Source organism: Sitodiplosis mosellana, unplaced genomic scaffold, assembly GCF_009176505.1.
Source record: "Sitodiplosis mosellana isolate CC-2019 unplaced genomic scaffold, AAFC_SMos_1.0 Smas_scaffold_6165, whole genome shotgun sequence".
Lineage (NCBI taxonomy): Eukaryota > Metazoa > Arthropoda > Insecta > Diptera > Cecidomyiidae > Sitodiplosis > Sitodiplosis mosellana.
In genome coordinates this window covers 2,105,717-2,132,118 of record NW_022601406.1, presented here as the reverse complement: position 1 = coordinate 2,132,118, position 26,402 = coordinate 2,105,717, and the positions used below count along the sequence as shown (strand labels likewise).

At 36.2% G+C, this 26,402-nt stretch overlaps 5 protein-coding genes across 14 annotated transcripts; 2 read left to right on the top strand and 3 right to left on the bottom strand.

Moving 5' to 3' along the window:
- Positions 1 to 122: 122 nt before the first annotated feature.
- On the top strand, positions 123 to 2,635 carry LOC129574862 (cell division cycle 5-like protein). Its single transcript, XM_055457394.1, has 5 exons — positions 123 to 392; positions 472 to 737; positions 851 to 1,109; positions 1,273 to 1,464; positions 1,552 to 2,635. The coding sequence occupies exons 1-5, from the start codon at positions 348 to 350 to the stop codon at positions 2,176 to 2,178; spliced, it is 1,389 nt and encodes a 462-aa protein (XP_055313369.1). The 5' UTR covers positions 123 to 347; the 3' UTR covers positions 2,179 to 2,635.
- LOC129574861 (protein daughter of sevenless) lies at positions 2,351 to 7,494 on the bottom strand. Of its 2 annotated transcripts, none has more exons than XM_055457392.1 (8): positions 6,560 to 7,494; positions 5,724 to 6,048; positions 5,292 to 5,602; positions 4,707 to 5,075; positions 4,283 to 4,636; positions 3,921 to 4,190; positions 3,496 to 3,678; positions 2,351 to 3,403 (listed from the first exon to the last, which is right to left on the bottom strand). In XM_055457392.1, exons 1-8 carry the CDS (start codon positions 6,626 to 6,628, stop codon positions 2,816 to 2,818), a joined length of 2,469 nt encoding a protein of 822 aa, XP_055313367.1. In that variant the 5' UTR covers positions 6,629 to 7,494; the 3' UTR covers positions 2,351 to 2,815. The 2 variants fall into 2 exon arrangements, with proteins under 2 accessions (XP_055313367.1, XP_055313368.1); XM_055457393.1 differs by having other exon boundaries at positions 7,302 to 7,319.
- A 2,884-nt stretch (positions 7,495 to 10,378) lies between these two features.
- Positions 10,379 to 21,317, bottom strand: LOC129574850 (alpha-tubulin N-acetyltransferase). Of its 9 annotated transcripts, none has more exons than XM_055457375.1 (8): positions 20,352 to 21,317; positions 16,853 to 16,982; positions 16,552 to 16,701; positions 15,335 to 15,579; positions 14,943 to 15,060; positions 14,561 to 14,711; positions 13,664 to 13,707; positions 10,379 to 11,989 (listed from the first exon to the last, which is right to left on the bottom strand). In XM_055457375.1, the coding sequence occupies exons 2-8, from the start codon at positions 16,954 to 16,956 to the stop codon at positions 11,446 to 11,448; spliced, it is 1,356 nt and encodes a 451-aa protein (XP_055313350.1). In that variant the 5' UTR covers positions 16,957 to 16,982; positions 20,352 to 21,317; the 3' UTR covers positions 10,379 to 11,445. The 9 variants fall into 9 exon arrangements, with proteins under 9 accessions (XP_055313350.1, XP_055313349.1, XP_055313351.1 ...); XM_055457374.1 differs by having other exon boundaries at positions 20,273 to 20,850; XM_055457376.1 differs by having other exon boundaries at positions 20,332 to 20,850.
- Positions 21,298 to 22,875, top strand: LOC129574859 (40S ribosomal protein S17). The gene is made up of 3 exons (XM_055457389.1): positions 21,298 to 21,445; positions 21,765 to 21,916; positions 22,408 to 22,875. Exons 1-3 carry the CDS (start codon positions 21,443 to 21,445, stop codon positions 22,649 to 22,651), a joined length of 399 nt encoding a protein of 132 aa, XP_055313364.1. The 5' UTR covers positions 21,298 to 21,442; the 3' UTR covers positions 22,652 to 22,875.
- On the bottom strand, positions 22,742 to 26,358 carry LOC129574846 (protein KRI1 homolog). Its single transcript, XM_055457365.1, has 5 exons — positions 26,138 to 26,358; positions 25,607 to 26,070; positions 24,568 to 25,539; positions 24,314 to 24,474; positions 22,742 to 23,788 (listed from the first exon to the last, which is right to left on the bottom strand). Exons 1-5 carry the CDS (start codon positions 26,250 to 26,252, stop codon positions 22,975 to 22,977), a joined length of 2,526 nt encoding a protein of 841 aa, XP_055313340.1. The 5' UTR covers positions 26,253 to 26,358; the 3' UTR covers positions 22,742 to 22,974.
- Positions 26,359 to 26,402: the final 44 nt, after the last annotated feature.

The window sequence follows — 26,402 nt, the reverse complement described above, 5'->3', positions numbered from 1 at the left end:
GAGTCTTTAAAGTAATTTCTTTAAGCATCATCTGATCCATCGACATTCCGCTTGCATTTGCAGTTGGTGAGTTTGAATTTCAATTAGATTTCTTTTAAGATTTTCATTTCACAGGGACCAGTGTGAGGAACTACCGTCGTACTAGATCGTTTGACAATTGTTTAAAAGAGTCTAGTACTGTTCATTCATTGTTTACGTTCTTTCACATTCCAATTGATAGAGTTTCAACGATTTGAAACGATTGATTCATTTTTGTTGGCTTCAAAGGAGTTGTGTGAAAGAATCATTCAAAATTTTCATTATTGAACAAATCGAATAAATTCATACGTTTTAATTCCATTTCGAATATGCCACGTATCATGATGAAAGGTGGTATTTGGCGGAATATTGAAGTAAGTAATTTCTTTGCATTGTAATCATCATCAATTGGCAATGAAATGTTTAAATCTAATGTGATCTCTTTTTTCTCAGGATGAAATATTGAAGGCAGCCGTTATGAAATATGGAAAAACTCAATGGTCCCGCGTATCATCACTGTTACATAGGAAATCTGCTGAACAATGCAAAGCACGTTGGCATGAGTGGCTGGATCCAAGTGTTAAGAAAACTGAATGGTCAAGAGACGAAGATGAACGACTACTTCACTTGGCCAAATTAATGCCAACGCAGTGGCGAACTATTGCACCGATGATCGGCAGAACTGCCGCTCAATGTTTGGACCGATATGAATACTTGTTGTAAGTGACATGAGTTCACAATTTGAAATGTGAACTTCACATTTTTCTCATTTGTTGGAAATATATTTTAAAGTTTGAATAGACCAATAAATGCATTCGTTCTGCAATTACAGGGATATGGCTCAAAAGAAGGATGAAGTCGAAGATAATCCACTAAAATTGAAACCGGGTGTAATCGATCCAAATCCAGAGACTAAACCGGCAAGGTATGATGCAAAAGATATGGATGGAGATGAGTTAGAGATGTTATCTGAAGCAAGAGCACGCTTAGCGAATACACAAGGCAAAAAGATCAAACGAAAATCACGAGAAAAACTTTTGGACGAGGCCAAACGTTTGGCCAAGTTACAGAAGATGCGAGAATTACGTGCGGTAAGCGATTTTATTCGGATTAATGAGGCGATTTTCATGTGATGTGTATGAGTAATGGTTCTCGATTATGAATCGATCATCATCGCTTCTCATTCCTAATGAATTTCAAATTTTGTAACACATTAAACTAACCAATCTTGGATTTTTTCTAAAATTTTCTCAGGCTGGCATGGGTGGTGATGGTGATCGTCGCAAAACCAAAGGCTTGGACTGTAATGCTGAGATACCATTTGAAAAATCACCTGCTCCCGGATTCTACGATACTTCTGAAGAGCATATTAGAAGGAATCCATTCAATTTCCACAAAATCCGTCAACAAGATCTAGACGGCGAGCTACGTACCGAAAGAGAAAAGGTAAAATACTACACTATTCAGTAAACAAATCAAATATGTTTGTCATTTATTCCATTTTAATAACATTTCACAACGAAATTGTTTCAGGATGAACGAGCAAAAAATAAAGCGAAATTACAGAAGAAAAATGATATGACCAGGCTACCTAACAATTTTTCGGAATCAGCTAAAAAACGTTCGTGTTTGCCGCGTTCGAAACTAATTTTGCCCGAGCCACAAATATCCGATCAAGATATGCAGCAAGTCATTAAACTGGGAAAAGTGACTGATATGGCCAGAGAAGTAGCCTTGGAATGTGACATTGAAACGACTCATGCTCTGCTGAGTGAGTATGGCATTACTCGGCAAGTAACATCAACAACTCGTCCACCAGCAACGATGAATGATCGAGTCATGCAAGAAGCACAAACCATTGTTGCATTAACACATGTTGATACTCCATTGATGGGCGGAGAAAATACTCCATTGCAATATACCGATTTTCCATCCGACAAAAAAAAATACAAAAAAAATCAGGTTCACAATCCGTTGCTAAGACGAGATCAATTGAACATAAATAACGACCAATTTGATTGCAAATCGGCAATAGTAACGAGGAGATATGAGAAGAAAGTAAGAGAATCACTTCGTGAAAAACTTTTGTCTTTGCCCCTTCCGCGAAATGACTATGAAATCATTGTGCCCGAAGAAAATATGGATGAAGACACAAATTAGTGCTATGGAAACTGTTTGAAATGCAGTGGTCAATTCAATATCGAAAGATACAAATTCAATTAGCTTTAAAGAAGAATAATTACATGACCTCTACCAAAAAAAAATTATCATGTTTTTTTTTCTAAAATAGTTCTCGATTAGTTTGACGACAATAGAATTAGAAAAAAATGCATTTACAATTTAAAAATTGAAAATTTATTCTGATAACCGCCCAATCATTCATTGACCGACCATATAAGTTCTTTAGACATAAAATATGTTCAATAAAAATGAAAGAAGAAATAAATTTCGTTAATATTTTTTTTTTCGGACAAATCCAATTCAATTTATCAATATTTCAATTATACAGACGACAATGGCGAAAAAAAGAAACAGTTTTGTAAATAGTAAAAAAAAGATTTATGAATCAATTGTTCTCCTCAAGAAGAATAAAAAGTAAATTTCATTTAGAATAAAATTCGTTCTACCAATAAAAAGACTTTGCAAAGGCACCTACAATCATCACTATATTCAAATTTAAATGCACTAACACTTGTAATGGAAGATTTCTCTCTCTCTCTCTCTCTTTCTCTCTTTATCCTTCTTTCTTAAAAAGGCAGATCTTTTCAGTTAAAATGAAAACAACGTCAATTTGATTTTATTCTTTCGATCGATTTTTTGCGCGAGCCATTTCAGCGTCTTGCCTCGTTCGCATAAATGCTTCCGTTTTAATAAAATCAACGGATTTATAAACAATGCCACTTGCCGTCGGTGGATTGCTAACACTGCCAACGGGCGATGTGATGCTCGGTGGATTCGCTCCAGCTCCGATATTTGCATCGTTTGCGGCATTCTGATACCCAAATACTGATGAAGACGAAATACTAACGGCACTTAATCGATGCGATAAATTGTTTGACCATACCGGTCCGCTTGGCGGTGCATTCAGATTCGATGTGCTTACCGATGTGTTGGAATTATTGCAAATTGGTGGTGGATTCGAATGATCCAAATCGAAATACTCGAGAACGCCTGCCTGACGGCCACCGGTTGCACCCTGCGATGGTGTTGGTGGTGGTGCCACTGCTACCGGCGCCACTACTGGGCTGGTTAGTGTCGATGTGGAATTATTGTAATTGCGAGGCAGCGTCTTAGACACTTGTTCATTGTTGTATCCACCCTGGAATTCTGCATCGGTTGCTGCTGCTGTTAATACACCTCTTCGTTGCAACGTGCTCGTTTCGAACTGTAATTGAATAATGGATTGACATGGCTTTTATTATATGGGGTTCAATTCACTCACTTATTAGGAGTTGAATGACAAATCGGACTAATTACCTTGATCGGAGTGGTTGGTTTGAGTTTACGGTCGGGACATGGTGGCTTTAAATCGGATTGATTCGGTGATGATTTCACCGATGGCACACTTTTTACACGGGTCGGTGTGGCCACTTTAATATCGTTGTCATCGTGATGCACCTTCGGCTTTAGCTTTCGATCAACCACTGGAGCGTCCGTTTGCTGCGAAAGCAATGCGAAATTGAATTAAAAACAATTTGCATGGAGAAATTCGATTATGACACATAATGTGTCACACATCGTTCATATTGAGAATATTTCTGAATCAATGTCTTGTTCAATCATCAGAATGATTTAATGAATCGATCGAATGAATGAATTGCCTGATATTTATCGATTGAAATATATTCGTTTTGCGATTTGAACTATGAATTTCTATTCAAACTTAAACTGTGAATACTTACTTTATCATCGAAATCATAACGAAAGACATTCCCATCGAATTTGGCCGGAGCGGCATTTGTGTAAAAGTGTCGCTTCTTCGGCATTGTCGACGTCGTAAATTCGACTTTTTCGCCAATTTTTTTGCTCGAACGACCTTCATCCAATTCGAGCATCGATGCACTTGTTCCACTTGCGCCTAAATCCATGAAATTTTCATAATTATTCGGTTCTTTGTGCTTCGTATATGGCAATTGATGCGAACGCGGAATATCATAGCTTTCATCAACATACTGCCAAAGTAAAGAAAAAAAAATGAAGTTTTGTTAGAACGTGATCCGAATAGAAATTGCAAGCATTTGGAATGATTTTTGAATTCACTTACGGAATTAATATCTTTCGGTCCGTAGGCAATGGCTGGTGATGCATTTTCCGTATCCGACGAATTCACATCTTTGTTCTGCTCCTCCGAATCTGTTTTCTCAAGCGAAAGGCCAGCAACTGGCAACGGTCGCTTTGGAAGAACTCTCTTCGCCGTCACGCTCTCATCGTCGGGCATCTTTGAAAATCGTTGCGCATACGTAAATACAATGGAATCATTCTCCACAGAACTTTCCGACGGTCTCATGCAACGTTCTGAATTGGTTGAATCGTTTGGCCAGCCACAATCTTCATCATCTGTGAAAACACCTTCCGAATCGGTTGGGCTGGATTTACCGCTTTGTGGTGTTTGTGGTATCTAAAAAATACAATGAATTGTTAAGTAAAATTGACCATTTCCATTTATACCGGGTTTCATTTGCATTTACCGTTTGAATATTGTTCCGTTTTGGTGAATATGGTTGTTCGTTGGCCACATTCAAACCGATATTAAAATGACTTCTGGGTGTATCATAGAATTTTGGATCGAGCGAATTGAGTGGTGTTGTTGGATTATCACGATCGATCAGTGGATTGCCCGAGATACAATCGGCGATTGCAATGTATGGCCCCGTTGAAATGGTTCTGGTGTCGGATTTGGCTGGGGGCAAATCTGGAACGCTATTCAATTTTAAATTCTCTGGTATTTTACGGTGGGCCGATTGATTTACAACTACTCGACGTTCGCCCAGTGAAGACACATCCGTGCTACCATTATTGGCTGACTTTTGCGAACGGCTTGCTGTATTCGCGATCGCCTGAAAATATTCGCAAATTTGTCATTAAACTCTGTTTCTTATTTTAAATGCGTTTTTTTTTTTCATTCTACAAAATTCTCCATTGTCAATTCCCTATCAAAAAAAATTCACGTGTAAAATCGGAATCTGTCGAAGAAAAACTCCCAACAAAAGACTCATGCAACCACGTTTAGTGCAAAAACAAAACAAAACAAAACAAAAATCCAAATTTCCTACCACAAAATTATAATAATCCTCTTTCGTTTCTCCACCATTTTTATTGAGTGGCACGTCACAAATGAGTGTTTCGCGATTGTTGTACGTAGAATTGCGGCACATTGCATCGTAATTTTGATAAACGGAATTATTGTTGTCGATAGGTTCGGCTGTGGGCAACAATGCAATTTGATCGGATGCATTCGATGATTTGACCGGTGATAAATTCGTTGATTTTAAATTGACCACTAATGATTGATTGGTAGCACTACCACCACCACCACCACCGCCTCCGCTTTGATTTTCGCTCATTTCCGACGTCACATTGTAATCTGAAAACAATGGAGAGAAAAAAAAGAGAAGCAATTAAACGTTTGATAATTACGTTCTGATTTGAGACCTTGGACATGTATTTGAAATAAAACGAGAAACTGGCATTGGTTTTCCCCTTACATTGTCGACTATCGGTGCTATTTTGTTGTTGTGGTTTTGATAAATCTTGTAAGTTGCACACTTCACAAATGCAATTGACCCAGGCATTCATATCTTCCTCCGAATTTGCGGCCAAATAGTATGTACGTAACGGTGTTTTCACATCAAACATATACTGAAACTTTTGCTTGCGATGCTCAAGCTGTAGCCCCGAATCCACCTGTTCACATTGATCCAAATCGATGACACCCTTCAATTTGCGACAGCTACGATCTTTGTAGTATTCCAGACAGAATTGTTCCGGTATTTCGCCTTGTTTCAATGTAAACCATCGTCTTCGCCAACGCTATTAAATGACACGCAACCAACATTACGATTATTATTGCATTTGTTAAAACAAAACTAAGCGGATAAAGAACACGCAAAGAACATTTGTAATCCACTTTCTCACAGCATAACATCCATTCACACCACCAATCCAAAAGACCTTGAAATTTATCAAACCGAACGCCCAACACACACATGCATGCACACACACACACACACGCACTGGACGGTATCCCATTTTTCGATTCGTGGAATCCGTTTAATTAATGTGTGATAGCATTCACTTTATTTTCGCTAATTACTAAGTATGAGTTTTTATTTAAATGAGCGGAAGAACAAGAGTCCAAATATAATGCTTTTTCTTGCTTCATACACGCATATTGTATTTTGTACTTAGTTATGTGCGAAATAAAATAACAAGAGAGAATACGAAGAAAAAAAAAATAACAAGACATATGAAATAAATAAATAAGAATGAATGAAAAGAAGGCAGCAAGAGACGAAAAAAAAACACGATAATAGTGACTCACAGCTCGCCATATGCGCTTTGTTGGTGGAGACTTTATCAGCCATCCTTCGTGATAAATTTCTTTTGTCATTTACTGGTTTGTTATTATTTTGTCAGAGACACTGCTGGGATTTCTCCCTTTGTTTATTTTTTTTTCGCTGTTCTGTTTGGATCGTGTGTATGTTTTAAATTCCCCCGATCTCAAAATCTTGTTGATGCACGTCAATTTGTGATCGATGTTGTCGAATCAATTGAATGTAGAAAATTTAAATGTTTTCTCCTTGTTGTTGTTTGTTTCTCTGCTTCTCACTCTCTTGAAATCTTTGGTTGTTAGTTCTTTTTTTTTCTACTTAAAACACACAACCAAACAGAATGTTTCTGGTATTTCAGTCACGATTTATACACTTTCTTTCACGAACACTATGTTGTTTGTCACTTCTTCTTAGTTTTGTTGTTGTTTTTATTGGTTTCGTTGTAATAATGATCACCCAAATTTGATCAAATCCATGCAAAATCGTTTCGACAACAGACACAATACACAGGAAAACAAAAAAACAAACAAATTTGTAGTTGGAAAATGCAAACGATTCAAATATTATTGAAATAAACAAAATTAAGGAGGGGGCAAACAGCTCAACAACTCCTCAAAATGAAAACACAATTTCAACTAGATTGAAACGATGAAGAAGCGAGAGCAGAGCAGAAAAAAACACACACAACACACAGAATTATAATATAGAAGACAAACGAACGAATGAACGTACTATAAAACATGAAACACGAAGAAAGAGAGCCGTTGACCAAGCTGTCTAAAGGAGCAAACAAGTTATTCAATTGCTCATAGTGCACACATCAGATATATACATACAGAGAGCATACATACACAACAAATGCCTATACATGACAGTATCACAGAGACGCTCACACACCAACAACAACAACAACAACAACAACAACAACAGCAGCATATATTGTTGTCGACAGATATTGACAGCCGCACGGTGAGAGACACCGGACAACGCAACCCATCGCAACGGATGATCGGCGAAGCGTTGAAACTGTGCAGCGCAACGTATTTTGTTCAGTGTTGCAATATACTTCGTTTCAAATGATCATTATTTTATCGTACAGTTGAATTTAAATGAATGACTTTGGATTTTTCGGTTCGAATTGGTGCAATTTTCATTTATGTTCGACCGATTGATGGAACAAATGATTTCTACAGAATGCGAATTTCTCACTACGAATATGTTGCACCTTTATTTGGTTTGTTACTTAGAAACTGTTTATCTCCTATATCGAAGTCCATATGAATTATATACACAGCACAATGTTCATTTTATTGTTTTCTTGCTGAACTTTAATACTTGCCTTTTACACTAAGTGCATTCATTTAATGTTTCATCTCTTTTGTACGTCAAGTAGAATAAATGCAGTCGTTAAGTAGCAAAAATGTACAAGACACTTTTCACGCGAAAATATAGAAATCATGATCAATTATTTCCAGTGGAAAATTGATCAATACTTAAAACTTGTAAAAGTTCGAATTTGATTTGTTGATTTTTTTCTTAAAGAATAATTAATTAATTAATAACGCGCAGCACGAAAAGGTTGAATTTTGAATATGGATTTTTGTGTTTATCGCGAAAATAATAAGAGATAACGAGATGTTTGTTATCTTTAACAAAGTTATAGAATTGATCCATTGCCGAAACTTAGCTGAACAAACTAACTCATTATCTTTTGTCATTTTTGCAACAAAAAAAAACACGCCAAAAACCACATCCAAAAATCACATTTTTCATGTTACACTTCTATTGAAGTGACGATTCATGTAACGTTTTTAAGTAACAAATTTCATGTTGCGCTTCGGTTCAAGCACAAAAATCGCACACTGCAATTCGATACTCTTTAGACACTCACTCTAATACAAAATCAGTTTTTGCTCTGCAGTGACAAAATGCTTGCATGCAGGAAGCGATGGAGAAAAGAGATGGAAATAAAATGATTGACGAACCGTTTGAACATCGAATTGTGCTGCATTTCAAACGATGCGGCATCGATGCCAAACTCAATGGAATCGATGTATATTCGGCCCCACAATACTTCGATATGAATGTACTAATTTCAGATGACATCAAATTAAAATCACTTGCATCGTTCTTCTGTCAAACGACATCGCCTATTGCTTACACCAATTTGTTTTTGCTTTGCATTATTTCAATGTCATTTGAGAAATTAACCGATTCGATCGTGTTTGCGCCAAATTTCCGGGATAAAGGATTTGTTGTCATTAATTTAATCTATGTAATACACCAACAAGTATGATAAATGAATGATTCCGGTTGAGCGCATTGAACATAAATATCAAAATAAGCAAATGTATTTTCTGGGTACATGATTTTGTTCCCTAGAACGGATATCCGTTTTCCGTTCCCGTACGGAATACGGAAAACGGAACCGAAACGGACATTTTTTTCTCGTGTAGAAAACGGAATTTGTACTACTTTCTCATAAAAGTTGCACATGGTGATTCAAATTTCGTTATGTATTAGTGATTCTTTCAATTTTTCCATACGGAAACGGAAAAAAGTTTGAAAATGGAACGGAAACGTGAAACCGAAACGAAAAAGAGCACAAAAATGGAACGGAATTATGTACCCAAAATAAGCCAGTACGATTTTCCATATCTTGCTCCGTTGCCGAGCTATGGCCCAAATGATAACCACCTTGTATGTGTCATTTTTTCTCCGTATAATGTACTGCAAAAAGGGTCACTGTCATCACTTCCACAGATTAAAAATATTAATCGTTTGGGGACAAATAATTTTCTTTATTTGTGACAGTGCAAGTAAACCTCGCGTGCCATCCTCAGCTTGTATTGGTTTTACATTGAAGGGCGCTGCACGCACCTTAACATTCATAATACAAATTTAGTGCGAGTGGAGGCGCCCTATGAAAAATGGCACAGATTGCTCGTGCTACGGTTAACTCGTACTTTTTTCTCATGACTCACAAATACCGATTCAAATTGTTATCCGTATCGGTGAAAGTGTTCGATTATAAGGATCGCAGTTACGGATAAAAATCTTTATTCGCACAATATAAGGTTTCAGAAATATAACGAACTTTTGTATTATAACACCTACCTTATGAAGCAAAACAGAGAAATACTCCATGCGTTTTGTTGACGATTTAAGCAAAGTACACATAGAATAAGACTAAGGAAGTGAGGAACAACACATGGAATCATATAGTCCGTAGGCGGCTCCATTTTTTTCTGTTTCAGTGAATATTTTAAAATTTAAAATTTTGAGGGCACCAAAAAAAATCTTGCCGCCGTCTAATAGTTTTGAACGTTTTTTGAGCATTCAAATTGAATGCATATGGACTTATACGAACAAAAGTATCATAACATAGATGGCGCTTTATTTAATGCAATCCACACATATTGTGATTCCGGTTACAGCCCAAAAACCAAACACCTCGTAAACGACTTTTCTAAAAAAAACATCAATTTTCGTCAATTTTTATGGTTGCCAGGATGCATGGCAGCCAATTTTCAATGTTATTGGCTGAATCGGTAACAAACTACAATTTTTAAAATATTACTCAAAAAACGTTCAAAACCATTAGTTGGAGGCAAGATTTTTTTACTCGTACTCGTCCAAGTGTCCTAAAATAGTTAACACTAGTCGAAAAAAAATCCACAAGAGAATACTACTTGTGTATTGATTTATTTTATACAAATTGGGGTGTGCCTTTTGTCTGGTGCTGATCAAAATACTGAAATAGGCCAATTGAAACAGAAAATAAAATGAAAAAAACGTGTTCCGATGAGTAAGGTTTTGTAATACGAATTTTATTATTAATATGTAAGCACATTGTACTCAAAGTCTTTGTATGAAGTTTGTTTTTGTCTAATTACTTTGCATGTATATAAAGAATTAGAATCATTTTCTTATTAGTATTTTTTTTTTTCATATCAAACAGAGACATACAAATGGGTCCAAGCGATTTATAGACGTTAACAAAAAAACAAATAATTATATAAAGTTATTCAATAATACTTGTATTGCACTACGATCTCGCACAAATTCTAAGGGAAAAACTTGGCAAATTTATTGGAAAATCAAATATTTCACTATGTGAAAACGCTAATGAATAAGCCAAAAAACAAAAGACTTACATTTCATGTTATACTCAATAAATTGTAATCAATGGACATAAAAATGTCTTTAATAAAGTGAACACAAAGAGGCATTTTTCAAAAAAAAATACCAAACAGAAAGGAATTCTATCAATAAAACGTTGAGTGCGATGCACATTAAATTGCTTGTTCATTGAAAAACCAAAAATTAAAATTGTTAAGCGCAAATAAATCCAATGCTTTAACTTAATATATGTAAAATTGTACTACGTGTGTAAAAAAGAAGATTTTTGCAAAAACATTGAGCCCAATTTAAATCTCGATCGTTGCGAGACGAATCCAAGAATGTTTCGAACAATTAGATGCGATTTGTCTATTTATTTTCTTTTTATTTCATTAGAATTGTTCAATTTTTTATGTTTTTTTTGGTTCTACGCAAATTATTTTTTTCATGAATATCGCATGGATTTCAATCATAGAGGCAACGTTTTTTTTTAATTTCCGGTAAATTTGCGCCTGGAAAAGTGAAGCGAAGTGGGAGAAAAATGGTTTCACAATCGATTTTATTCTAATATAAATATTTGGTTCGTCTGTTTATGACTTTGACACCCCACACAAAGACTGTGTCTCGAATATTGCACGGTAAGTGTTGTTTAAATAGTTTGTTTAAAGGATCGTTAGTTTTGGTTTGGTTTTGCGATACGTATATATGTATATGTTGTACGATATATAAAAAGTGTTGTTGAAATGATCATCGTTTACCAGAGTTTATTGTGATAAAATTTCAAATCGAAATAGCCTTGTTCGGTTAATCCTTCGGAATTGATCGACGAAATGGTCGAAACGGCATCATCTTGATGCTCTGATTTACCAATTGGCCGACCGATCTTAACCACACCAAAACTTTCCGGTGCTTCTTGATCGAATTCCATTTTATTGGATGGTGCAACAGCCGCACCCACATTTGATGAAATATTCTTCAATCCGGTATGCTGTTTATTTGGTTTGACTTGCTTTCGGATATGCGACTGTTCAGCTTCGATAATTGCATCGTTAAATTTCACTTCACGTGATTTGCCCGAATCACCGCCACCGCTACCGTTTGCAGTTGGTGGATCCAACGAAAGACTAGCACTTTCAATATCAGCAATTATGTCCTCAACGCTCTTGCTGTAATCAATGTTTGTTGTCTTCGAATCACCGGCATCACTCGCATCTGTACCACCATCCACGTCATCTGCATCGGCCAATGGTTGACTGGATTCGGCCTCAATCCACGACTCCTTTCGCTCATTCTCATCACTGAAAGCAGATTCATTTCTTTCATTCAGTTTTCTTCAGGGAATTTTTTTTTTCATTTCAAACATTTACTCTTTCCCAAGACTTTTTACTTTTTACCAAATATCTGTCATATTACCAATAATTTCAATCAGGAAGTGACCAATGAACAACTCAGGTGAATGGAAGAAATAATCAACAACAAAAAACAAACAATCGGTTTAAATGGATGTGAATGAACTGGTTTATTGCATGAGACAAATAATAAAGACACAAAAATGATTCAATTAAGTTAAATAAATTAACAATGGATAAAAAAATTAAATAATTGAACACAATTAAATAACGTAAATTGTATAATTCAATTGTTGCACGACATATATATGTCTATTGAGCAAAAAGTAGTTGATTGCTTATAACCTATCACAATGCATCTATCACGACATGCTATGTCTGTCTGTCTGTGTCAGACTCGAAAAAAAAAAAAATCAATATAGTTCGATTATAGTATGCTTTGGTATTTCAGATCAACTCTACGGAGTGATATCTCAAAAACATGCCAAATTGATATGGGTATCATGCCGAAGATGGACATCTTCGATGTGATAGACGATTTTCTTTTGTTCGCACAAAAATGAATATATTATTTTGCACATCAAATGTTAGTTTTTAGAAAAATAAATGGAATTTTGATTTAAGTCTAAGTTCAAGTGGAAATATCAATTTTTTTTCGCTGAATAAAAACAAAAATTTGCCAATGAAAAAAAATAATCAACTTTTCTCTCTTCAGGTGCACCGTTTGGAATAAGGAATAGACAATATGAATACTAATATTGCAAAATTATACAAAAAAAAAACAATTGATTGACAAATTTAATACTTTATACGACGATGTGCAACCTCGACGGAACAATGTCATTGGAAACACTACTAGAATGTATAGGATTCAGATAGAATTTCAATTATAGGCTTGAAAAAAAAATGTGATGTAGTATGTGGCCATGTACAAAACGGTTTTAAGTCACTTTTTTTCTTCTTCTTCTTTCTTTTTTTTTAAACTAAAATAAATTATTGTCATCACAAAAGAAAAAAAATGAACAGTTGCAGCCCCGGTTTCGTTGAGAAAAAGCAAATACTATGTTATATACATGTTATCGATTATTTTGGGGCTTATTCTTTTTTTTTCTATCTCTCACCAATTTACATAACTAATGTGTTAAATAAAGAACAATGAAGGCAATTGAAAATAAATGTTCTAATTTCTGTTTTGGACGAACAATTGCCACGATAATTTTGACCTCGCCAACACAAAACGTGTTATTTTGGAATAAGTAACGATATTTATATATAAATAATATACCAAAAAAAAAAAATTATAATAATAATTTAAACAATCTCATGAAAATTGCTGTGTGTGTGTGTGTGTGTGTGTGTGTGTGTGTGTGATCCCCGGGAAAGAATAAATCAAATTGAGCAACATAGTTTCTTTTAAAAATGTCTGAAAGAAAAATAACAACACAAAAAAGAAATCAAAAATACAAAAAACATGTTTGGATTAATTGATAAAATGGTGGAAAATGGGTACAGAATCAAATGAAAAATTGAAAAAATTTCAAATGGAAAAGGAAGGGACGCAAATGATGTGATGCTTTGGATATTAAATTGGTCGCATTAAAGAAAAAGGAAAAGTAGTAGTACCTGTGCGGTTCGTTGGCTACCGCTGACGGTGAACTATGAATGATCTGAAATGTGTAGAAAGACAAGAAAACGGTCAAACAATTTAGGTTAAATTCAATGCAGTGCAGCATGGCATGGCAAAGCGAAAGTCATATTTGTTTTGCATATGCTTGCAAGCACACACACACACACACAACATATTGACGATGACGCTTCAAACTATCAATCATTTTCACTTTCACTTCCGCACAAACACAATTCGTCGCTAATGTTATTCCTTGTTACCGTATTTTCGGTGGTGAAACTATCAAAGTGGTCAAAGCGTGAAGCGCGGCTCTTCATCAAACAGGTCATGATACGGTCGAAACAAAAACAAAAGCAAAATCAAACAACACAACCACAACAAACTGTGCACGCTAGCCTAAGCCATGCATCGCAATTTATTATTGTGAGACATGAATGGATGGTTGCTTGGCTGGTTGTTTCTTTTCTTTTTTCATTTCGTCAACTGTTTTTGTTTTCGTTTCATTTTGCATTGTAGATGCAATGCAATGCATGACATTCGAAATGAAAAGTGTAACGGACATGGACACACTTGACACAAATAACAATTGATTTTATGCATACGAAATAAAGGAATAAACGGTGGCAAGTGTGTTCCCATTTGTCCATTTTATCGATATGAATAATTTTCGGTGCAAATCGAATCAAACTGAAGCAAAATATTTCAAGGTGAGTTATATGTATATAAATGTTATGGCGGTTTGATTAGGCGGTTTGATTAGGCGGTTTATTTAGATCAAGAATGTTGTTGTTTTGGCGGTGTTTTATGTGTGTCATTTGTCAGAGAGTGAAAAAATAAAGTTTATTTCTAGATTAAAAAAAATAGCGATAGAGATTAATCAACATTGATTATACCTCGGCCATACTACATGTAGGTCTTTTGGCTCCAAATCGTCCCATTGGCGAACTCTGTACAAACGGCAAGTTGTCTGGTGCAGCACTCTTTCTAGCAAAGCGTTTTTTATACTCATCATTCGCATGGCCACCAAAAAAAGCAGCATTTGGGCTAGATTGTTGTTGTTGTTGTCGTTGCGGCAAAGTAGTTAGAAAACGAAAATTTTGGTTTGTTTTTTGTTAATATGAAATTTGGCGCTAATGAATGTCAATTGGCTACAAAGCATTAGTACTGACTACTGGATTAACCGCAGTTAATGCCCCCGACAATTAGTCAAACATTAGATTCATGAAAATGGATGAAACCAGACGAAATAAACGGAGTTAATTTGATTATTCATACCTTGCATCAACCTTTGACTCAGATCCAGCTGAATTTGGCGCCGAACGGCTTGATGTTTCATCAAAGAAGCCCTTGTAAATGACGAAATTATTCATTTGCGGAATACTGTGGACCAAACCTACAATTGAACATAGTTTTTTCTCAAAATTTGTTCTAAAATTGGCCAAGTATCTGTGAATCGTTCAATATTGTTTGACATTTTTATCGACTTTCTTCTTAATTTTTCTGTAAATTTCTACAAATTTTCAATTTTTTGATAGATTTCACGATTAAATAGGAAATAGGTCGATTTCCTAAAATTCTTCAATCCTCTTCGCTACCATATTGTCTCATGAAAATTCAATTTAAATCGATTTTTCATCAAATATCTCTGAAACTCCGTTCATTCTTACCGTAATGTTTGCGTAGAAAAGCGATTAGTTTATCGGATGGTCGATCGATGGCCAATTTTTGAGGCTCAACACCCTCTCGTTCGAGCATCACATCAAACATCTCTCGTCCGAGACCGGCACGTTGCCGTGATTCATGCACATAAAAGTCGAGTACACACATGGCGGGCACGGGTTTTGTTTCGCCATTCTCGTCAAACACGTACAAAGTTTTGGTACCGACTTTCAAAAGTCCTGTCACGCAACCACTGCAATTCGAATGAACGAAAAGAGAAGAAAATGTGTTATTGTTACAAAGAAGAAAGAGAAAATTGAAAAGAAAAGAATTGTGCTGATTTTTATCGCAAATATTGCTAAAACAATGCAATGATTTGACGGTTTTTCATGTAAAAGTTTTCTATAATTTTTTCAATCGACAAAAAAGCTTTAAAAAAAAAACAAGAAAATATGTGTAGTACGTGACTTGTATGATATTTCCATTCTGTTGTGAAATGAATAAATTACAAGCGTGAAATGAACGACAATTATCGGCATAATCAAAAAGCTTCTTTTCAGAATGCTTCTCGATATAGAGTTGTTGTTTTTTTCCACCATTTGTTATTCATCGTCGATTTGCCATAGTGGTGGTCTATTCTTATTTCCATAATTTCATATCGTGAAAATCTTGAGCAAGTTTTTCGACAAATTAACAAATATAAAGAAGCGAACGAACGATAAAGAGTGCGGGGCGCTAATGAAATGAAATTGTTGTGTGTCGCATGGTTTTCCTTATAGTATTTTTCATTCTGGTGCATAATAACCAAAGGGAAAAAGGAGCGAAACAGAGAAAAAAAGGAGCTCCAACAAGAGTCCAACTTTCACTGTTCGTACACACAGTAAGTGGGAAAATAGCACACGCTTTGCACCACGCGATATTGGTGTGGTATATAATTGCTTTCGAACCATTGTTAGAAGCGATTAACTGCGAAGACTATACACCATCAGGCGGTTTTGTCCGTTGTATGTACATTTGCTTGATTTGATTACATGATACACACAGAAAATCATCAAATTCACATCGTGGCGAACGCGCAAAATGCCAATTGCGAAACACTGAAGCACACACACACAGAGAGAGAGAGACCGCACGCGCGATTCGGAAACGCATTGATTTTGTGTGTGTGTGTGCACAGCAAATCAGTTAGATGGATTAGCATACGATTTTACTTGGAATTACTTACTTTCTTCCAGTCGGTTCAGACAACAAGTAGACGATATGATCGGAATTACGGAGCTTTTGCGCGGTAGTTACCGCTTTCGATAGTCCCTGAGCACGTGCCGATGCCTCTCCCAATTCGTTTATTATATCTGAGATCTTGGCGATTGCGTCACTGCAATTATTCACGAAAAGAAAAGAAGAGGAAAATCAAGAATCATTGGCCATGCCAATGAAAAAAATAGTGTTTATTTTCTCGTCGCAAAACTACAAAGACATACTAACTGTATGGTGTCTGTCTGTTTGTGGATTCTATCCATACTTACAGTACGCTACGCCTGTCACCAGTGAATCCTTGAGGCACCAAGTTATTCGAAACACGAACAATGTGAGTTTTGAATAAAGGTGTTACATCAAACCGAAATTCCATCGCGAACTATTTTCTTTCTCTGATTTCTGCAACGTAGAAAAAAAAAGAAGAACGAAATGAATGGCGTGAGGTGTGAGAGAGTGAAAAGTGTTTTATGAAACACATTTTGGAAAACACCCGATAAATCTTCATTTTCTCAGACTAGAATGCTATACGATCTAACCATTGGCATATGCCTAACCATAGGCATATGTTCATGATATTTACACATAAATGAATTATGCATAATTAATGCCGCGACAGTCCAGCGAGATCGCTGATAAGATTATCGCCCCTAAAGTAATAATACACTACAAACAACTGATGATAGCTGCTGCTGCTGCTGCTGCTGTTGTTTTCTTTGAGACGCAAAAAAAACGCAACACAATTAAATGAAACGATGGATTTTCTTTTGTTGCAGACTGTTTTCAACTTATGACTCTTTTCCACTTGATTGGTGGCTCGCGGCAATTTTCTTTGATAAAATTCCGATTTTTTAAATCATGCTTTAGCATGAACTCTTTCTGTCCACAACAACTTTGCTCTTTGTCTGCAAAAGTGTTTGCGAACCAGTTGAAATACAAGAACATTGAAACAAAACTGTTTTTTTTCTACAGATTTTGGTTTCGGTTGTTCATCTCTATCATTGTTACAGTAGCGAAACAATTCAATCTCATCTTTTGTCACGAAATCCGACAATTCATCTCATTCTATCGATCTTCCATTGTTCGTCTGAATGAAAATCAACTGCGATGTTTGGACTATCTTTTGGTTCTGTTTTTTTTTTTCGGCTCGAAACAACATTTTTTTCACTGAGAAAACATGTTGTTCCTGTTCTGACTATCTTTATTAGTGCAACTCAAAATCGTTTTCGTCAAATCAGACGTCTTTCTACACCTTGATAAAAGAAAACTTGTCCTAAGCAAAGAAACAAAAATTTACGGTCGTTTATGTACAAAGAAAACTTTATGACTGAATCCATAAATGATATGTCGTATGTGTATGGGAATAAAAACAACCCTGTTTCGAACAAAATCAATTCCACTCATGAGGTAAGGTGGAACCAGAAATCGAGTTGTTGTTTCTTTTTTTCTCTCTATTACTTGTGTTACTTTTCGATTGTGACCTACACGCAGTGAATCATAGAGAGGTATGGCACGACGACACAATCGAACTAAAAAACACCCAGTTCGTTAGTTTCCCATATGATTTGATTCACGCATCAATACCATCGTAATATCGCGTCGTCTTCGTCGTTGACAAAGCTATAACCTTTTTCCATTTAACCAAGTTCGATATTTGTTTTTCTTTTTGTTTCTTCTGCCGTCTATTTTTAAAAAGCAACATATCAATTACTTCGATATTTGAAAGGGAAAATGTGTGTGCCGCAATTGTTATGCTGGTGAATGGACTGTTTCTTTTTTTTGATTCGAGGAATGAAAAATGTAAAACACTATGCGCTTTCAAAAGCTTTCATCCATTTGATATAATGTTATTTCAAATGACCTAACACGCAATTAGAATTTTTGCACATTTATCTCAATTCGCAACGAAAAACGAAAAAAAAAAAAACAAAATCGTTAGTTTCTTTGTTCGATTTGATGAGTTCAATTCCACCTGATGACAGTCGTATCTCGAATAAGTGTGCGCTTGTTCCCAATTTTTGTTTCTCGACATTCGCGTTTGGGATGTGCGTTATCGGAGATGTGACTGTCATATGATGAATATGAGACGAATTCGTAACACTGTGCTCCACACAACTCTATCGAAATTTAATTCAATTTAATTGTGTGTAATTATGTGAAATGTGAACGGAATATGTCACCCACCTAAAAAAAAAGCCGATTGAATTTAATTACAATTCCGAATTATGTGTGTGGTTTTTTTCTTTTCTTTCTGTGGTTCAATTCCGATCAATGTGTTCTTTTTTCGGGGAATATACAAGTTCAACAGCACAATATGGTGGATGTCAGGCGACTAAAATAAGAGCAGATTACATTGACTACATAATGGATTTTGCTAGTGACGATGCGAGAGAGAGAGAAAATGTGCGCAGCGACACTGGAGGAAATGCCTCTATCCATAAAGCATAGCGCTTTTCCAATGAACACAGAGACGCATACATTGTGTTAGTGTGTGTGTGTATGTGTGGGTAAATGCCGCTATGCCGTGTGCTGTTGAATGGAAATATTGAAACGAACGTTTCGATTCAATTTATTGAAACCGTTGTTGAATGAAACAACTCGAAGAATCGGAGAAAAAAAAAATGGCAAAAGTGTGAATGTTTGATGGTTATAAATGGAAGTAAACGGAAACGAAATGAGACAGATTATTATCGCTACTGAATGTTTGGGTAATTGAATGAGAGTCTGTAGTTGACACACTATCTCTATTAATATCAAACTGCATTCGATTCGCAAACGATTTCCCAAATATAGCATTAAATGTAGAATGCATCGATCGGTTTATGTACGATTAGCAGTTTTACAAGTGTCACAAACCGTTTGCTTTTTTTTCTCTACTTCATTGATTTCTAAACGGGAGCACATATTACTCCATAGTAAATATTATTGGACTATTCTACTTTGCACAATTATGAACACGGGTGTTTTATGACAAACAGGCAAAAAAGAAGATCCAATTTTTTTTATATAATGTTTGTATGGCATAATCATGTATTCGCAGCATATTTGCCGATTTGTTTTTGTTTCCATTCCATGCTCACGGACGCTTGTTTTCCCGTATAATTCATTCGGAATTGAGCATTTCCCTATTTTTATTTCCTCATCTATATATTGAGGAGGAGCGCGTATACAAGGAATCAAATTGTGTCAAAGAAATTACATTTACATATTTTGTTCCCTAGTTGTCAACAGGCACGCAATCTTCTGTTTTTCCGATCGTTTGCGTTGTGTTTCTTCATTATTTTTTTTTTTCGTGTGGCACAATGCGCGCACACAGTTTTGGTCTTTTGAATCGTTTAAGTGCCTTAGTTTAACGGGAACACATTCGAACCGAGAGTCATCAATAGATACATGTATGGGAATTGATTTAATAAATCGCACTGGTTGCGTTCAAACATTCCGTTGCTACAAAAACAACAATAACAAAAATTGTATGCTTTGTAAACGTGTTCGCTTTCTTCGATGCAATCTTTATGTACTGTTAGTTTTCTTGGTTCCGAACAAATGATTTTCGACACAGAAGCACCAGCAGAAGAGGAAAAAATGATTCATAACATTCACTTGTAAACAACAATTTTAACGCAGTCACACTCTTAAATGGTTTGAAATGAAACAAGAATTTTTTTTCACTAAAAACAACAATAAATATCAACCCAAGATAAAAACCTGGCAACATTTGCGAGCAATAATTCCGAAATTTCCTTTACTAAACTTTTTAAACAGAAAATCTACCTGCTCTTGAAATCCAGCCACACCGTCAATTAAATTTCTACAGACAATCCGTGGGCACTTTTATGGTATTAGTCATGCACTGTTGCTTTTGTAGACTTGTTTCTTTTTAATTGTGCTCCGTCTCGATCGCTCACCCGTACTCAACTATTATTCCTACTCGCGAGTAAGTCACAGGTATTCTTCTATGATTTCGTTGTTTCGTTTCTTCCGTCACGATTCAATGTAACCTATTGTAAACGCCATTCGTGATACCACCATCGAAAAATACCCCGACTTCGTTTCAATCAATTTTTCATTCACACAAATTAATCACGTCAGACTCATTTGACCGCTTTTTTTTTTTTTGCGCTTCTGATTCATTTATTATTAATGTGGTTTTTTCTTTCGTTTAGCCATTCATTACCAATTTGTTTATAAAAACAGTGCACAAACTATTGTGTGGCCCGTGAATGACGTTTCGATCCAGCCGATCGGAGTAAACGTACGGCGATCGGTTTAAATCGGTTTTCGTCGGTATTCACGGTTATTGGTGGATGATGAATGGTCTCTCCGAGACGTTATGTCTTTTAATTTGTTGAATTTATTTGAAAAAAAAAAACAATTCGCTGAGAATTTGGTCGATTTTTTTCCATTTCAAATTTTTCTACTATCGATTTATTTCAATTGCTTTTTTCAATCAATTCCAATATCCAGTTCAAAGACTAAACTTTTAATATATTTCAAAACCTTTAGGTGGCGCCCTCACGTCCACTTCATTTGTTCCAGAATTTGCAACAAATTTTCCAGCTTAAAAATGTTTCCTTTCAATTGGTTTGCCAAATCATCAAATGTTACTTGGATTAAATCCAAATTTCAAATTCGTCAAAAAAAAAATTTCCCAACAAAACCGATGCGAAAAAAGTGGCAAAAAAACCGAGCCCGATCTGCATTCATAGTGTGCGTGTGTGTGTGTGTGGTGAAGTAACTAAATTTATGACGGCTGTCACAATCACACCGTACCACCATGACAGTTCACACATGTACAGCGTTGCGTTGAGCAGACTTCGTTGACAGCTTTCATTTCTCAGGTCTTTTCCGCTTTACTTCTCAACATGGTAGGTGCTAAACAAAATTCGATTGAAAAATTATCGGCGAAAAATTGCCATCATCCATTCGAAAAACTCGACAAAATTCACGAATTATGTGAAAAAGTGTTGTTTGCCAGCGTATTGTAATGAAATTTCGGTGATTTTCATATATTTTCCTGGGAATTTATTGTGTTTTTTGTGCACGGATTTTGTACTACGGGTGTCGTATTCGGCATTGTTAATAATGTTGCACCGCGATTGTTGGTTTTGTCGATGTTAAGCGAATGGATTGGGCTCACCACCAAATCGAAACCGAATTCTAAACTAAAATGTTGTTTTATTCTAGGGTCGTGTTCGTACGAAGACTATCAAGAAGGCCGCTAAGGTCATTATTGAAAAATACTACACCCGCTTGACCATGGATTTCCATACAAATAAGCGTATTTGTGAAGAAGTCGCTATTATTCCAACGAAGTCACTTCGTAACAAAATTGCTGGGTAAGTTTTACACATTTAAAACGAATCTTTAGTGCAATCAAACAAGTGAACAAGTGCAATCAAGAAGAATGAAAGAGAAAAAACTGTATTTAAGCCGAAAAAAGTGGAATTGGTTGGTGTCAGAATATTGGTAATAACAAAACATTGACTTGACATAACCAAAGTCGGCATAGTGCATGTGAGATCCTACAGTGTGGAATAGCGCCTGATTCTAGTTCGTAGCTTTAGCTATTACACAAGCCATTGTTACAGTCATAGTCAGGCAGAGTATTTTTTTTCAGCCCATTAACGCATCCAGAATAAGATTCCACAACGATTTTATTCCGAACAAAACATTAATGGCACATTTGAACGCGCCGCACACTAAAGCATGTCTCCACGTTTTTTTCTTCTTCTCTTCTTTGTTGATATTGCACCGTATATGAATTGGCGTCGTAAACTAATCGATTTTGTTTTCACTTTTTTTTTCTGCCTCTCTTTCGCACCTGTAGATACGTAACGCATTTGATGGGTCGTCTTCGTCACTCACAAGTTCGCGGTATTTCAATCAAATTGCAAGAAGAAGAACGTGAACGTCGTGATAACTATGTACCAGCCGTTTCAGCTTTGGAACATGATATCATCGAAGTTGATCCAGAGACCAAGGAAATGTTGAAACTTTTGGACTTCAACAACATCAGTGGTCTTCAACTTACGCAAGCCACCAGCCAAAACTACAACAACCGTCGTAACTAAATTGAGAGAGAGAGAGCGAGAGAAACAGCAGTTTTTCCACCCTCACCTCGATTTCTAGTTATAAATTTTATAATTTACATTAAAATAATGTACTTGTGCGACGAACACCTTTCCTTTTGTGCTCTCATAACAACAACAATGTGAATATAAAAGATGATTAAATAATATTGTTGCAATGATTTAACATCAAATCAAATAAAAAAAAACACAATCATTATTGAAAACTCCAAACGATTTTGAATTTTTTCAAACAGATAATTTCTTTATTTTATTCTCTTTTATTCGGAACTTTTATAGTGGTCTATGAGTACACCAGTACATATTTATTTCTTTTGCAACGCCCTTGCCAATTTATTCTTCATTTTGATATTGACTTTTTCCTTTTGTTTGGCTTGTACTGAGTTTTTGTTGCCACCATTCTTTTGCGCTATTTGTGCAGCGTATTTCTGTTGTTTGACATACTTCTTCGGATTGATACCGAACGCCTTGAGTCGCTCGTCACTCAAGCCCTTTTGCTTATTCGCCTGATTGGATTTGTTGTTCTTCTTGTCGATGGTCTTGTGAGCCACCTTCTTCAGCGGATCTTTATGCTTTGCCTTGAACTTTTCGATTGGTGTTTTATTACCGACGGAATTTGGCTGCTTTTGAGCTGCGCCCGGTTTTGACTTCTCTTTTGATTGTGGCTGCTGTTTCGTTTGTTGCTTCAATTGCTGTTTGGGTTGCACCTTCAGTTCCTTTTTCGGCTGTTGTTTTGATGTCTCGGGCTTGGATTGTTTATTTGACTTCGTTTTTGACACCGTTACCGAAGGCTCTGGTTTGGGAGACGACGTCTCTTCTTTAGGAGCGCTGTTGAGAGGTATTTCATTAGAAGACTGCTGTTTTGGTGCCTCAATCGATGGCTCCACTTTTGATTCTTCCTTATTTTCGCCCATCTTTCCTTCGACTTGCTGCGAGATGGCACCAGATGTGCCTGCCTCAGTAGAAACATTGCCTTTATTCTTTTTCTTCTTCTTTTTCTTTTTCTTTTCCGCATTTCGACCGTCTGGATTTTGTGAGCCACTGTTCTCAATTTTCGTCAGCGGTTTGTTACTTACTAATACGACTGGGTTTTCCTCAGCTTCGTCCTCGTCATCAGAACTACGAACGAATAATAACAATATCATAAGGATTGATTTTAGTCAAAATTGAACGCAACTTTCATTGAATTAAAAAAAAAGAGTGGAACATTTCAAGAACTAAAGCATAGAGTTCAAGTGTCATGTGTGCTATAGTCAAAGGTAAAGAAATTCTACATGTGCTCTCTGCCACAAAGTATAAAAAACAGAGCGTGTTTTGAGCTGACGTCAGCAGCACTAACTAACGTCAGCTGCTGAGCTCAGCTGCTGACGAGTATGCGTTGCGTTTTTTGAACGCATCTGCAATACAAAATTCATATTCCTCTCTGGATCCCAAGTCAAATTTGAAAGAAGGGAATATGATATTTGCCTTGGGATCCAGGAAGGAATATGAATTTTGTATTGCAGATGCGTTCAAAAAACGCAACGCATACTCGTCAGCAGCTGAGCTCAGCAGCTGACGTTAGTTAGTGCTGCTGACGTCAGCTCAAAACACGCTCTGATAAAAAATCAATAAAAAGAACGCAAATGAATCGGTAAAACTCACGGTTCGTAAAGACTGCTTAAAATTTTGCGTTTTAGCGCTTCGTTTCTGGCCTTTCTTTGAAAAATCATTTGATCGTTGCGTTCCACGTGCTCCGGCCGGATCTGTGTTGCCTTCTTTAGACTGGCCCAAGCATTCAACTCTTTATTTTTCGCACCCAGAATCTAAATCAATGAAATTTTGGTCATTTAAAATCATCAAAGAAGCGAAAAATACAAAATCTTCGGAAAAAATCTTATCAACGAATGTAAAATTACCTCTTCAATACTCAATCCATAATCGCATGGTGTAGTTTCAACGTATTTGAATCGACACTTGACATCGCCGACAATGTCCTCACAGTCAAGCTTATAATACTCATCCAAATATTCACTGAACGTTTTCTCATCGTCCGGATTGAATGGCGGCCGCTCCGACTCAAGCATTTCCATGAATTTTGACTTCCGTTTTCCACGCTTGCGTTTTTGGGTACTTTCAATCATTTCATCTTGAAAGGATTTCTTCTGATCTCGTTGCGATTCATCATAATCGCAATCCATATTGAAATCGTCATCTTCACAGTGAGCGCCAGCACGTGGTTGTTCATCGTCTCCGATTTCATCATAATTTTCCACTTGTAAATCTTCAATGTCTGAGGGTGCTTCGGGCTTTTCGTCACCTTCATCGACCTCATAGTATTCGCTATTGAATATGGCCTGCATTTTCTTGTCATACTCATCCGGATCAAAATCACCATCCAAATCCATTTCATCCAAATTAATCTCATCCGTGCCGGTGACCGCTTTCAATTGTGAAATTTTCTCTTCAATTTCTTTACGCTTCAACTCTTTGAACATTTCAATCTCTTGGAATTTTTCCTTCTTTTCAATCTCCTTTCGTTCTCGTCGCTCCACACGTTTTTCTTTTCGCCGTGTGTCAACCTTTCGCACCGAATTCTCAATTGTTCTTGGATATCGTTTGATAAACTCTTGATCGGGATCTTCGAATCGAAAATTGTATTTGTGTTCAAATTCCGTTTGCTTCTCTTCGAAATCATCGTCACCAACAATTTCATCGTATGTGGGAATTTCATCGTCATCTTTGTCCGCATAACCATTGGATAAAATATAATCGCGTAGGAATTTTTCATCTTTTGACAATTTTTTATTGGACCAAATTTCCGTAATGCTTTTCTCTTTAAGCTCCTCATGTTCATTGAGCCATTTTGCTTGCTCTTTGTCGTCCTCTTCCTACGATGATGGAAATGTTTTGATTTGAGTACAAATTTTAATTAAAAAAAAAAAATCAAAAATTCACCTCTTCCTTTTTCGTCTTTTGACGTTTGCTAAACAAACCGCCAATGTCATCTTCATCCTCCGATTCATTGATGTTGCCAACTTTGCCGAGAATTTCTTTCTTGATTAGATTTTGCTCTTCATTATAACTCGGCGATGCCGGTCTTTTGTTGCTTTTCACGTTGTCGTCATCCGAATCATCGGCAAATGTGCCGCCGGTGTTCAGCAACAAATCCTGTTCGTATTGTTTTATGGTCAATTTCTTCTCCTTTTTCTTTGATTCACCGTCATCAGCGTCGGGGTCAATCATTTCTTCATCGAAGAATTTTGTGGATTTATCATAAATGGTTGGATCTTTTCGCTTCAACGATGACAATGTTTTGAAGAATTCCTCATCGAATTTCGGATTGTAAGCGGTTTCATCTTCATCCGAACTGTCAGACTCTGAACTCGACTCCGAACCATCACCGGCTTCCTTATCTTTCACTGGAAAAACAAGAGTGTTATCAACACGTTTACAGCTTATAACCTGTTTATACATTGGGCAACTTACACTTTTTCAACAGCTCCTTCTGACGATATTTATTGTAGGTTTTAGCATAGTCTTTATTGGTCTTGAAGTCAATCTCCTCCTCCGATAAATCATCATCAAACAAGGCTTTACTCATTTTTTTCTTCGCTTTCACCACAAATATCCTACTCAAATTTACAACCACCCAAATCGTATGAATTAAGCACGTTTTGATTATGTTTACCTATTTTGAAGTGTCAGTCTCACTGATGTGCCAGTGAATACGTTCAATGTCCATACAATAAAC